At 42.8% G+C, this 14,651-nt stretch overlaps 1 protein-coding gene across 1 annotated transcript in view; it reads right to left on the minus strand.

Annotated features, from left to right (window-relative positions):
- LOC115474784 (breakpoint cluster region protein-like) overlaps positions 1–14,651 on the minus strand; it is a 262,364-nt gene that overhangs the window by 76,739 nt on the left and 170,974 nt on the right. The window contains 2 exon segments of the mRNA XM_030210439.1: positions 3,033–3,107; positions 8,731–8,835. Of these exon segments, the coding sequence (XP_030066299.1) occupies positions 3,033–3,107; positions 8,731–8,835 (180 nt within the window).

The following is a 14,651-nucleotide window of genomic DNA, read 5'->3' on the forward strand; positions in this document are numbered from 1 at the left end:
TTTGGGGTTCTGTTGGGTACCTGAGTCCTAGATTGACCAATGTTGAAGACAGAATTTTGGACTTAATGAACTGGCCCAGCATGGCATGTTTCCCCCCAGATTCTATAAAGGATGCCTAAATTTGGGCCCGATCCTGAGATACGCACACAAATCATTTAGTTAACGAGCCATTAACAATCAATAATTTGATGTTAATCAACTACTGATGTTAATTGGCACTAATTAGATTTGCATGCGCATCTGTCTGCATGCTGTTCTATAATACTGGACACTTAAATTCTATAGCATGCAACTCAGAAGGGGGCTTGGCCAGGGGAGGGGCATGGGTGGGTCAGAGGCATTCTGAAAATTGGATGCTGTGTTATAGAATATGAGGGATGCGTGCCCAACTTGTGTGCCAGGGTTTACACCAGATTCCCACAGGCATAAGTCCTAGCACCCAAAGTTAAGTTAAATACCAATTTTGTTTTCCGTTGTCAATTTTTGAGCCTGGCCCTTTTTGTACCCATATCTATTGGCATTCTGAATGTCCACCATTTTCAGCACTTTTCTCAATGTTGCTGAGAGAAGTTGGGACTGTAGGAGCTGTTAACTCTGCCCACAGCTAGTACTCCAAAACCATTTCTTTCATTAGTTCCTGTTCAGAGAGGCAGAAACTGCTGGGGTTGTGAGTTCCCCACATGATTGGTGCTCCTACACTAGGCCCTACAGTATATCCTGCAAAGAGAAGCTAAAGAACCGGGGAATCTATGGTTATAAGAACAAAAGAAAATAAATACAAAATAGGAGAGAATCTCAGAAACCAGTGGCGTAGCAAGGGGGGCGGAGGGGGCGGTCCGCCCCGGGTGTCAGCACAAGGGGGGGTGCTCCGCCACTCCCGCTGCTTCTAGGCACCCCCCCGTACCCAAAATCCCCCCTCCCGCCATAGGCGCCTCGACGGTATAACCCTCCTCCTCCTTCCTTCCCGCCCTCGGCAGCCCTCCTCCTCCTCCTCTCCGCCTCCCCACCCCCGTATCATAACCCTCTACTTCCCGTGGTGGCAGCAGCGTCAGTTCCGTTATGAAGAAGGCACTGCAGGCTCCCCTCCGGCTTCAGCGTCTCCCTTCGCTCTTCACACAGTGAGTGTTCCGCCTTCGCGATGACGCATTTCCTGTTTCCGCGAAGGCGGGACACTCACTGTGTGAACAGCGAAGGGAGAAGCTGAAGCCGGAGGGGAGCCTGCAGTGCCTTCTTCGTAACGGAACTGACGCCGCTGCCACCACGGGAAGTAAAGGGTTATGATACGGGGGTGGGGAGGCGGAGAGGAGGAGGAGGGCTGCCGTGGGCGGGAAGGAAGGACTCAGAGGGATAGGGAGTGGGACCGTTAAAGAGAGCCCCCTGTGTTTGTGGGGGCAGCAGTCAGGTGAAGGAAGGAAGGAACGGAGAGGGCAGGGGAGAGAGGAGAATGCTGGACATGGATGGGAGGGGAGAGCAGGGTGAGAGAACAGATTGCTGAACATGGAGAGAAGGGGAGGGCATGGAGGAGAGAAGAGATCGCTGGAGAGGAGGAGAGGGCAGGGGAGAGAGGAGAATGCTGGACATGGATGGGAGGGGAGAGCAGGGTGAGAGAACAGATTGCTGAACATGGAGAGAAGGGGAGGGCATGGAGGAGAGAAGAGATCGCTGGAGAGGAGGAGAGGGCAGGGGAGAGAGGAGAATTGCTGGACATGGATGAATGATTGGGGGCAGGGGAGAGAGGAAATTTGCAGGATATGGGTGGATGGAGGAGACGGCAGGGGAGAATGGAGAGTTCCTGGACATAGATGGAGAATTGATGGATATGGAGGGATGAATGGGGGCAGGGGAGATTGGAAATTTGCAGGATATGGGTGGATGGAGGAGACAGCAGGGGAGAATGGAGAGTTCCTGGACATAGATGGAGTATTTCTGGATATGGAGGGATGAATGGGGGCAGGGGAGAGAGGAAATTTGCTTGATATGGGTGGATGGAGGAGACTGCAGGGGAGAATGGAGAGTTGTTGGACATGGATGGATGGAGGGAGGAAAGTCAGGAAGGAAATGCACATGGATGGAAGAGAGAAGAGAGGAGAAATGTTGGACAAGGATGAAGGGAAGGAAAGACAAAGGAAGGAGATGCACATGGAGAGAGGGCAGATCCTAGATGGAAGGGGCAGGGGGAGAGGGCAGACTTTGGATGGAGGGGGCAGGAGAGAGAGGGCAGACACTGGATGGCAGGGAGAGGGAGAGAAGGCAGATGCTGGATGGAAGAAAGACAGTGAAAAGAAGATGAGGAAAGCAGAAACCAGAGACAACAAACTAAGTAAAATATATATTTTTATTTTTTTGCTTTAGGATAAAGTAGTATTGTAGCTGTGTTAATAAATGTTTATAAATAGAACATGGAAATAAGGTAATCTTTATTGGACTAATTTTAATATATTTTGACTAACTTTCGGAGAACAAAACCCCCTCTCAGGTCAGGATAAGATATTGTAAAATCACTATACTGTACTGATCAGAGGAAGGAGGTTTTGGCCTCTGAAAGCTAAATGTATTAGTCCAATAAAATGGTATTATTTTATTTTCTGTTTCTGTGGTGTTGCATTGTATGCTCAGTCTGGCCTCTTGGGGGTTCAGTTTAATTTTTGTCTAAATAGAAAATTTATGATTACTTATTCTATAGTGGAGTAGCGTGTATCTGTGTTAGTGAAAAACACATGGCTTTCAGTTGGCATTGACTGTACAGGATCGACGATCTGTACTATTCTGTCTGGTTACGTTTTACAATAGGTGAATTGATGTTCTAGTGCTCACTGTAGTGTTTAAGATGCTTTCCTTTTCTTTATGTGACTCGTAGAAATTACTGCTTATGGTATGGTAAAATTGTTCTAGAGATCCTGAGTGTTTTGTATTCTCGGTATGCCTAGTACTGGATTTGGGGGGGGGGGGAGGGGGGTTAAAAAATGACCGGCCCCGGGTGTCAGCTACCCTAGCTACGCCACTGTCAGAAACATTAATGTAAAATCACTTACTAACTGGGGTCTGGAATCCTTGGAGGGAATGTAGTCTCAGCTCCAGAGTACCAAACAGAAGGGAACTGTGATTGTCTAGAAAAATAAATATAATTCAAAAGCGTTAGAGGAAAAGTTTCCATAGGAAAGCACAGGCAAGCGTTATTAAACTGCAAGAATCATCATCTGTTTTGCTAGTCTTCTTTTACTTTTTGAGCCCCTAAAAGCTATTTGAGATTCAAGGTTGGCTTTACCATTAGTTGGAGCAAAACCAGTGTAGGGGACCACAGATGGAGCAATCAGACAGAGCCAATGTAATGAGGAAGCAATTTTATTCAAGGACCCAACATGGCCTGTGTTTTGGCAAATGCCTACGTCCGGGGTCAGAATAAAGTTGTAATATGTTGTGTCTTCCTCCAGGGGTCTACAGTCACTCAGTCACAATAGTACAGTGACAAAGTGCAGTAAATGTTGCAGGAAACTCATATGTGTCAAACTTCCTGTCGTGTGAGTAGAGCAATACGACATATGTGAGTTCCTTGCAACGATCTCTTGTGTTGCTGTCTCCTTCTAAACTGCTTGTTTACCATTAGTTGTGCAATTATATAACTGGGCACCCCATTTTAAGTGCCCTGATGCTGCACAGGCAGAGCCTATTCTAATCTATAATGGTAACTGGACACCCAGATTCCATCATAGAATACTAGTGTAACCCAGCATCAGCACGCCTTACATTTACATGCCCAGAGATCTGATGTAATTGCAGTCACGCAAATGCAGTAAGGGCACGTATAATTTACACTATTCTTTAACTTGTGCATGCAGGTGGCAGCACCCTGCCTCTGATCCCTCCCATGCACCACCTGTGTGAATGCCCCCTTTAATATAAGTGCTATGTAACTTACAATACATGCACCTTAGATAGTGCTTAGGGGCATAATTATAAATGTGAGCTACTGTTAAAATGTATTAACCCCAGTTATTAATATCTAGGTCTCATTGCATGAACTGGGAGCTGTGGTAAAATAACGCTTGCCAGTAATACCATATGTTAGTAACTACATCCTTTATTTGCTTTGTTGCTGCTTAAATATGTACATTTATGCATGTAAAGGGTGTAGGTGTAATTTTGCATGCATGCAGGTAAAGGGTGCATAAATACAGGTGCAATTCTATAACAAAATTCAAATATTTACATATGGGTTGTATGTATAAATGTTGAAAATGCTAGCATCTACATGTGAAAGTGCACACTTATGCGTGTATATGCTAGCATGTTGCCTAAGTTCTATTCTGTATCAGCGTGCATACCATATATAGTGCATTTGTGTAAGGGGGACATACACAGGGGTGAAACATGGGCGTGGCCCAAACAGGTGCATAATTTATATACTGTAAGTTACATGTTTTCCTGCCGCACCCAAGTGCTAACGCTATGTAATCATACCTAAATGTTAGTTATGTTAATACCCTACAAGGTGCCCTGTTATAGAATTGCCCTCTGGGAGACTAAGCAGTTGCCTAAAGCAGCAGAGCTGAGGGTGGCAAATGAAATAAATGCAACTTTATTTGTAGTATATTCAAACAAAACAATTCAACTGCAGTCAAGGATTAGAATTGAGCAATCACAAATAGAAATTCACAGTGATGGCATTTTTACTTAATATTGTACTTGCACTACTTGTACAACACAGGAAATATTTCTTATACAAACTACAAAGTCACTTACATACTTTAGTATTAAATATAGTATTACATTGCTCATTTTCAAAAAAAGAAAAACATCTGAAAAACATTATAAAGTGGCAGAAGGTCATTTTTCTCGAAAAACATCTTGTTGTGATTTTTGAAACTCTGATTTCAGACGTTTTTCTCTGCAGTTCATCCAAGTTTCAAGGGGGCATGTTTTGGGTGGGACTTGGGCATGCCCAAAAGTTGTGACACTGACAATACATACCAGGCTCTATGATAGCTTCAGATGGCTATTTCTATTAGAACAGCAAGCTGATCCCAGGAGTAGGCTAGTGGTCAGTGTAGTCGGTGGACTGTAGAGAATGGGACCCAGGGCCATATCCCACTCTTAACTGGTACACTTGTGGTGGAAAGTTTGAGCCCTCCAAAAACCATTAAATACCTACTGTACCTACATATAGGAGACACCTGCAGGCTGGAGGTCTATTGTAGTGGTTAACAATGAGATACATTTGTTTTTTTCTGTTCCTGGAGGGTTCACAGTACAATATAAGGGGGTTACAGTGAAAGCTGTACCTAGACCTTTTATGTGAAGTGCATTGTAGTGCCTCCTAGGCTTCCCCACCGCTTTGCTGGGATGTCTGCTTGGCTAGTCTACTAAGAAACCAAAGAGGTGGAAGTGGATTGTTCCAGGATAAATCAGGCATAGGAGATGTCCAACCTTCTAAACATACTTTATTCTAACAGAATTTCAATATTCCAATAGTCACTGTCAATAAAAGTTCTAGGTCCACCAGAGATAGAAATATCAGCACACTAGACTCACTACGGGCCGTGTTTCGACTTAAAGCCTTCCTCAGGGGTCACTGAATAGGCCAAGCATAAAATGGTAAATTTTATGATAATGATGAAATCCAGAACAAACCTTTTCATGGTTGATTCTGCTATACCAGAGTTGCCCCAGATTTTATATAAAATATGAATGGAGTGGAATGGTTAGACATGAATCGCTTATTTACTCTTTCCAAAAATACTAGGACTAGGGGGTGTGCAATGAAGCTACAAAGGAGTACATTTACAACAAATCAGAGAAAATATTTCTTCACTCAACGTGTAATTAAACTCTGGAATTCATTGCCAGAGAATATGGTAAAAGCAGTTAGCTTAGCAGGGTTCAACAAAGGTTTGGATATCTTCCTAAAAGAAAAGTCCATAAGCCATTATTAAGATGGACTTGGGAAAATCCACTGCTTAGTTCTAGGATAAGCAGCATAAAATGTATTGTACTGTTTTGGAATCTTGCCAGGTACTTGTGACCTGAATTGGCCACTGTTGGAAACAGGATACTGGGCTTGATGGACCTTTGGTCTGTCCCAGTATGGCAATGCTTATGTTCTTATGTAAATCGTACTTAGATGTCATATAGAAAATGACCCTCTATGTGTCTGACTTTGGTGGTAAAATATATGGGACAATTAATCCCTTTTTTCTTTTTTCTATTTATTATTTTCTATTGCTCTTGATTTATTTATTTATTTATTTTTTAAATTTGGTCTACCTGTGCTTTCTTCATGCCCTTCGAGTTTCTAATTCTTTTATTTATTTATTTGTTGCATTTGTATCCCACATTTTCCCACCTATTTGCAGGCTCAATGTGGCTTACATAGCACCGTGAGGCGATCACCATTCCGGTATGACAAATGCAGAGTGATATTATGGTATAGTAAAGTTCATGTGTAATAGACACATTAGGGAATTGAAAAGAGGAAGAGTTAAGTTATGTCCATTTTGGGTATGAGTTTCGTTGTGTTGCAGGATTCAGGCGTTTAAGTTGGATAGTTAGGGTATGCCTTTTGAACAAGTTAGTTTTTAGTGATTTATGGAAGTTTAGTAGGTCATACATTGTTTTCATGGCGTTTGGTAATGAGTTCCATAGTTGCGTGCTTATATAGGAGAAGCTGGATGCATAGGCTGATTTGTATTTGAGTCCTTTGCAGCTTGGGTGGTGATGGCATGCTGTTCTGACATTGTTGTTCAAATCTAGATATTAAAAGGCCTCTAAAGCAGGCATTTTGCTGAAACATGTCAAGCATTTGATATTTGCTGGTCATAAATGCAATAGACTAATGGGCATTTGAAGTTTGATGAATATAAATATGATCAACTAATAGTAGAAAACTATTGTTTAGGTTTTTTGACTGCCCATATGATTGTATGATTTATATGTGTTTTAATCATTGACTTTGATTAAAAACTTGTACCTATTACTTCATAATTACTGAGCCGGAGAGCTAGTCTGGAGGATGACCCCATAACCGAAGGATGGGGGCCCTCCTTTCTGGCAAGGGGACTGGAAGGGGGGTGAGAGAGACTGGTGGGTGGCTGGCCATAGGTCAATTCAAAAGCAAGCAGGACCAGAGCAAAAGGGATTGGAGAGAGAGGCAGGCAGGTCACTCAGGGGTAGGTGGCATCAAGGGTGAAGTTATATAAAGAGAGCGCTGAAGGGGGTAAGGGCTTTTCCTGTCCACAGTCGCGGCTTTTTCGACTGTGCGTCCCTACAAGTTTGATGGCGATTATGGACCCGGAGGCGGCAGGAGACTTACTACTGAATGATTTCCAGGAGACTATGAAGCATTGCCTTAATGTATGGAGGTGGAACAGGCCGCAGCTTCAGGTTTTTGGGAGTGTGTGGCCAACAGCGAGGGTTGGTGGCCCCTGTGGCGGGAGCCTGAGCTACAAGGCCTCTGGCTCAGAGGGTTGAGCCGGTGTGTAATTGAAGGGCTGGTGACCTGGATGATTAAACAGGCATGGGAGGCATGTCTACTACACAGGCCCTTGCTTGGCTGAGGCGGGACGAGGGACAATTACCCACTTTGCTATGGAGGCGAGTGGTTATGGGTGCAGTTGAAGCTGGGTAGCTTCAAAGTAGCTTGGGCTAAGGTTTACGATTGTTTTTGTTCTTTCCAAGTTCTGTTGTTTACAGTAAAGAAGCTGCAGCCTTGTTGTTTACTCCACTTTACTGTATTTGTGTATCATTTTGGAAATGGAGGGAAAAGGATTGGGTTAGAGGTGGGAGTTCGAATTGAAGATGTCGGTAAAGGTGGAAGAGCTATAGAGTAAAGTAAGCAAGAGGGATCCCCTTCTCTGAAGTTATTATTGGAAGACCTTTTTATCTTGATTGCTTTGTATGTTATATGTGTATTTGTTTGCAGTTGGGTACCCCTTCCTTTTTACATTTGACATGGGGTTGGATGGGAAAGTCAGGAAGAGGAGGGGGAGGCATGGGGGATACAGGAACTAGGAAGATTCTCCCCAGCTCTGGACAGCATCAGCATTGTCCCTGTGCAATTCTTTGCACCATACCCAGAGGATATGAGGTGTAAACCAGTGTTCTGCTGCTTCACTCCTCTTTGGTGCCTAGCCAATATTGGTGCTGCAGCTGCATTACTACTCTCCCAGTGCCTTGGGTTCTAACTGCCAATTTTGGTGCTGCTTTACCCTCTCCCTATGATTTTGGTTCTTCATCCCATTGTTTGTACCCCTTTGCCTCTTCTACAGAGTCTTGATGCTACTGTTCATGTGCTTTATTCTTCTTTTGGTTTTGTGAAGTCTTCATTTTATTTATTTTTTTTATTTTTGTTACATTTGTACCCCGTGCTTTTTCCCACTCATGGCAGGCTCAATGCAGCAGGCAATGGAGGGTTAAGTGACTTGCCCAGAGTCACAAGGAGTTGCCTGTGCCGGGAATCGAATTCAGTTCCTCAGTTCCCCAGGACCAAAGTCCACCACCCTAACCACTAGGCCACTCCTCTCCCCATCATGCTACTCTTGATGTCTTACAGTGTGGTTGTTCAGGAAAAGCAGGTGAAAGACGATTTTAGTAACTTGATAGAGGGCAACTGTGACTGCAGTGTTATGTTCTAAGGAGGTACTGTACGGGATAGTGATGGTACAATTGTCTTTTCATTTAGTACCCTGCCCTTCTGGAGTTATTTCTTTATAGATAGTACACATCACTGATTCTTACCATCAATGTTGCTCTGCAATGGTGGTCTCATGGTGCTGCGAAGCTGGGGAAGGGATGAGGTCAGCTTCATAATGTCTGACAAGGAGAGCGGCACTGAATCCAGATCTGGAATCCAGACAAAGTCATAGACAGAGACAGGAAAGGGGGGAGGGGAGAAAAAGAGATTTAGAATATGATAACAAATTAAGATATCCAGATATATTTGGTTTGCTTTGTTCTTTCTTCTTCCTTCAGTATCCATATTATATCCAATGGCATATATAACAGCAGAAGTTATGCTATGCTGTGTAAGGCCAGCATTCTGTCTCTGAAAGTGGCAAATCATATAACTAGGTACTACCTATCAGAACGTTAAGAATAGATACTGCAGGCCACTTCCAGGAATGAAGAGTGGCCTTCCCAAATCTATTTGGTTAATGATTCTTATGGACTTTTCCTCTAGGAACTTGTCCAAATCTCTTTTAAACTCAGCTTTGTGGCAGCATTTTTCTAAAAATGTAAATTGTTTTATTATTACCGTACTTGTTGGGCAGCTATATCCTTGTGGTGGACTTTAGGATTGAAGAATTGTATAATTTATATTGTGTATTATTGTATTTTTTGTTTTATCTGTTCCTGTTTTATTTTGTATGTTTATATGGAAACTACCTAGGTTGTAGAGGGTGTATACATTTTAAAAATAAATAGATATCCTCTGGTAACAAATTTCATAGCTTTATTGTTAAATAAAATACTACTTTTCTGATTTGTCTTAAGCTTTCTATGCCAGTGGTTCTCAAACCTGGTCCTGGAGATGTCCCAGCCAGTCAGGTTTTCCACAATATTCATGCTAGAGATCTGCATGCAGCGGAGACAGTGCATGCAAATCTCTCTCATGAATATTCATTGTGGATATCCTGAAAACCTGACTGGCTGAGGTACCTCCAGGATCAAGTTTGGGAATCACTGCTCTATGCTTTAGTTCATGGAATGTCCCCTAGTTCAGTGTTTCTCAACCCAGTCTTTGTGGCACACCCAGCCAGTCAAGTTTATAGGCTATCCACAATTAATAAGCATGAGGTAGATCTGCATACCGAGTAGGCAGTGCATACAAATCTCTCTCATGTATATTCACTGTGGATAATCTAAAAACCCGACTAGCTGTGTATGTCTCAAGGACCGGGTTGAGAAGCACTACCCTAATTCCAGTACTAGTTGAAAGAGTACAAAAACATCTCTAGCTTTATTTCTGACTTTATCTTCACTTCTCTAGCATGAAGAATCCTCAGTATTTTTATTATTTTGGATTTCCATTCTCTGGGCTGAGAGGTTATTTCATGCACTCACTGCCTTTTCTGTGAAGAAACCATTCTTTACATTACTTTTGAATCTGTCTACTCAAGCTTCACATCATGATCTCTCTACCTGTGTGATATTTGAATGTCTCTATCATGTCTTTACTCTGCCTTTTATCCTGATATGTTTGTCTATGTTTATATATTATTTAATGAATGTTTTTTTATTCTGTCCTGAGCTTTTTGGTAAGACATAAAAATTATTAAATAAACAAAATGAACTGGTTGTCCACAAAGCAAAGTATTATTCAGTTACTCTAAAACAGAGATTCCCAAACTATAGCCCACAGCATTGGCTATATCTGGTCTCCTAAGCAAATCCAGCTCACTAGCAGGCTTATTTTCGAAAGAGAAGGGCGCACATCTTTCGACACAAATCGGAAGATGGTCGTCCTTCTCACAGGGTTGGCCAAATTGGCATAATTGAAAGCCGATTTTGGGCATCCTCAACTGCTTTCCATCGCGGGGATGACCAAAGTTCACAGGGGTGTGTCAGAAGCATAGCGAAGGCGGGACTGGGGCGTGCTTAACACATGGGCGTTCTCGGCTGATAATGGAAAAAAGAAGGGCGTCCCTGACTAACACTTGGACGACTTTACTTGGTCCTTTTTTGCTTACGACCAAGCCACAAAAAATGTGCCCTAAATGACCAGATGACCACCGGAGGGAATCGGGGATGACCTCCCCTTACTCCCCCAGGGGTCATTAACCCCCTACCACCCTAAAAAAAATTTTAAATATTTTTTCCAGCCTCTATGCCAGCCTCAAATATCATACCCAGCTCCATGACAGCAGTATGCAGGTCCATGGAGCAGTTTTAGTGGGTACTGCAGTGCACTTTAGGCAGGCGGACCCAGGCCCATTCCCCCTACCTGTTATACTTGTGGAGGAAACAGCGAGCCCTCCAAAATCCACCAGAAACCCACTGTACCTACATCTAGGTGCCCCCCTTCATCCCTAAGGGCTATGGTAGTGGTGTACAGTTGTGGGGAGTGGGGTTTTGTTTTTTTTGGGGGGGGGGTTGGGAGGGTAGCACACAAGGTAAGGGAGCTATGCACCTGGGAGCTTTTTCAGAAGTCCACTGCAGTGCCCCCTAGGGTGCCCAGTTGGTGTCCTGGCATGGGAGGGGGACCAGTACACTATGAATGCTGGATCCACCCATGACCAAATGGCTTGGATTTGGTCGTTTCTGAGATGGGCGTCCTCGGTTTCCATTATCGCCAAAAACCGGGAACGACCATCTCTAAGGACGACCATCTCTAAGGTCGACCTAAATGTTGAGGTTTGGGCATCCCCGACCGTATTATCGAAACGAAAGATGGATGCCCATCTTGTTTTGATAATACGGGTTTCCCCGCCCCTTCGCGGAGATGTCCTGTGAGGACGTCCTCAGCAAAACTTGGGTGCCCCGATCGATTATGCCCCTCCACGGCTCCAAAAATACAGCTGCCAATAGCAACCAAAATTCTGGAACCAGTGACTGCAGCTGACAGTACTCAGCATGGGGATTCTGAAGGAATATGTGCCTTGCACTTACCAGGGCTCTATACTTGCAGAGTGGCCTAGTGGTTAGGGTGGTGGACTTTGGTCCTGGGGAACTGAGGAACTGAGTTTGATTCCCACTTCAGGCACAGGCAGCTCCTTGTGACTGGGTAAGTCACTTAACCCTCCATTGCCCCATGTAAGCCGCATTGAGCCTGCCATGAGTGGGAAAGTGCGGGGTACAAATGTAACAAAAAAAAATTCAGCACAGGTGCTATAGGTAGAAACTATGAGCAGCAGGACAACCGTAGGTCAGTGGATCCACATTTTGTTGCTAGCATCTCGGGGTGTGAGTTGAAGAGAGTGGACATTATGGGCACTAAGGGGAGATTATTGAGGCTGGGGTAGCACTGAGGGAGGCAGGTTGACAATAAGGGGTATTGAGGGAATCAGATAAAGAAGAGGGACAAAAAATTGGGAATATAGACAAGGGAAGGTGGAAAGGGACTGAAAGGGTAAGATAGAAGGTTGAGAATTAGAGGCAGAGAAAGGAAGAGATGGGGAGGAGTGGAAAAGGCAAGCAAGAGGTCGAGAATGAGAGAAAGTAAGAGGGAAGAAAAAGGGAAGTAGAGATGGCACTTAGAGGTTGATAGAAACAGAAACATTTGAAAAGTAGGTGAAAGAAAGGCAAGATTAGGAAGAAGATATATAAACAACAGAAAGACAGAGAAGAACAGCAAAAGGTGAAATGAGATGGATGAGGGAGATATGATTGGGGGTCTACAAAATCCTGAGTGGTTTAGAATGAGTAGAAGTAAATCGATTTTTTACTCATTCCAAAAGTACAAAGACTAGGGGACACTTGAGGAAGTTACATGGAAATACTTTTAAAACAAATAGGAGGAAATTCTTTTTCACTCAACGAATAGTTAAGCTCTGGAACTCTTTGCCGGAGAAGGTGGTAACAGTGGTTAGCATATCTGGGTTAAAAAAAAAATTTGAACAAATTCCTGGAGGAAAAGACCATAGTCTGCTATTGAGGCAGACATGGGAAGCAACTGCTTGCCCTGAGATTTGTAGTATGGAGTGTTGCCACAATTTGAGTTTCTGTCATGTACTTGTGACCTGGCGTGGCCACTGGCGGAAAACAGGATACTGGGCTAGATGGACCATTAGTCTGACCCAGTATGGCTACTCTTATGTTTTTATGAGAGAGAGAGAAATGATGAAAGAAGGGGAAGGGGAGGGAGAGATGAAAAAAGGAGGGCACATAAGGAAAAGCATAATTGAAAGAAAAGCAGGAAAAGGTTCTAGAAGACAGAAAAGGAAAGGTGTATAGCCTCAGACCAAAACAAAAAAAAAAACATTTTAAAAATAATTTTGGTAGGAATTAAAATATGTTGTGCTTTACACGTCTCTTTTTTAAAAAATATTTATTTATAATTTCAACGTTAAATTACAAGCATTAAATCTTGTTACAGAAAGACAGAGCATATATGATAACATTAGGAAATAAATAAATTAACCTCTCTTAAACTTTAAGAGAAGGCAAGAGAAAATAATAACTCTTTCTTAGACCACCTAGTCAAACCAGTAGGGGGGCGTTAAGTATCAACTGGTGGAAAAACATATAAAGAAAAACATCCAAACATAGAAGGCCTGGTTAACTTCACATAAATTGTATGTCAATCCAGATTTTCTTAATATTCAGAGACTATCTGGTCACTTTTTTCATTTCTAAGAAAACTTTGAGTGCTCTGGTTCAAAGAAAACATATTTTTATCTAAGTAATTTACCAAACATTTACAAGGATAAGACAAAATAAATCTTGCCCCCAACAGTCGGGTCTCTTCTCTAAGAGCCAGGAAAGTTTTTCTTCTATCCTGTGTAGTTTTCAACACATCTGGGTAGATCCATATTCTATCTCCAAAAAATGTTTTTGTAGAATTTTTGAAGAACATCTTCAAAATGGAGTTTAGATCCTGTTCAAAAGCCAACGAAACAAGTAATGTTTTCCTTTCTAAGATTTCAATAGCGGATTGTTCTAGAAGAGCAGTTAGATTTTGTAAACCCTGTACTTCCTTCAATTTCTCCCCACGTTTTAAATCAGGTAAATAATATATTTTGTTAACTGAGGGAATTAAATCTGGGGAGTATTGAAGGTTTTCAGTCAAATAATTTTTGAACATAGCCATCGCATTCATTTCTGTAGAAATTGGAAAATTCAGCAACCTTAAATTCAAACGCCTGTTGCAATGTTCAAACTGCTCTATCTTTCGATGTATCATCAATTTATCTTTTACTAGCAAGTCCATTTTTACTTTTAGACTAGAGAGATCCTGTTGAACAGCACCATTAGTTTTTTTCCGATTCTTTTTTAAAAGTCTCTAATGCGGATGTTAAAGAGTCCAATTTACTCACGATTGGAGTAACTGTAGTAGTCAGCGTCTGTATCGCTTTCCACATGGAATCTAAAGTTACTGCCTCGGGAACTATTAATTCAACTTTGTTTAATATTCCCAGTGTTTCAGCTTGGGCTCCGGTAACAAGATCTCCTGTTGCGCCATCTTCGGATGTCTCCAGGAAGTCTAGCCCGCTTCTGAGACCTGCTGGGAAAGGCGGGGGATTAACCTCCGGTGATGATAATGATGTTTCTATTCCCTGTGAGAAAGACGATCCACCAACGTCTCCCACTGTGGGAATTTGACTCAAACCGGTCTGTCGTGGAGTACTAGTGGCATATCTGTCGAGCGTCGTCTGAAGTAGAGCAGTTTCCGAGTTTGTCACCGGTAAGCCCTTGACTACTCCTTTCCGCTTGGTGTGCGGCATATTTAGAAAGGAAAATCAGCTTCTTTACTACGTCGGAGAAAACCTCGACCACCAGGGAAAGATTCAGAGACAATGCAGAGCATCCACCAGTCAGTCCACCATCTTGGCACGCCCCTACACGTTTCTTTTTGAGTTACTTGTCATCCTTGACATCATTGTATTTGTTGTTTAAAGCTGAGCAGAGGTCGTACCACTGAGTTTTGTGACTTATTAAGCAACACTACATCCGTATTTTTACACAGAGTATGGATCTCATCCCATAGCCCTTAGCTGAGA

The sequence above is a fragment of the Microcaecilia unicolor genome, chromosome 7 (genome assembly GCF_901765095.1).
Source record: "Microcaecilia unicolor chromosome 7, aMicUni1.1, whole genome shotgun sequence".
In the NCBI taxonomy this organism is placed as follows: domain Eukaryota; kingdom Metazoa; phylum Chordata; class Amphibia; order Gymnophiona; family Siphonopidae; genus Microcaecilia; species Microcaecilia unicolor.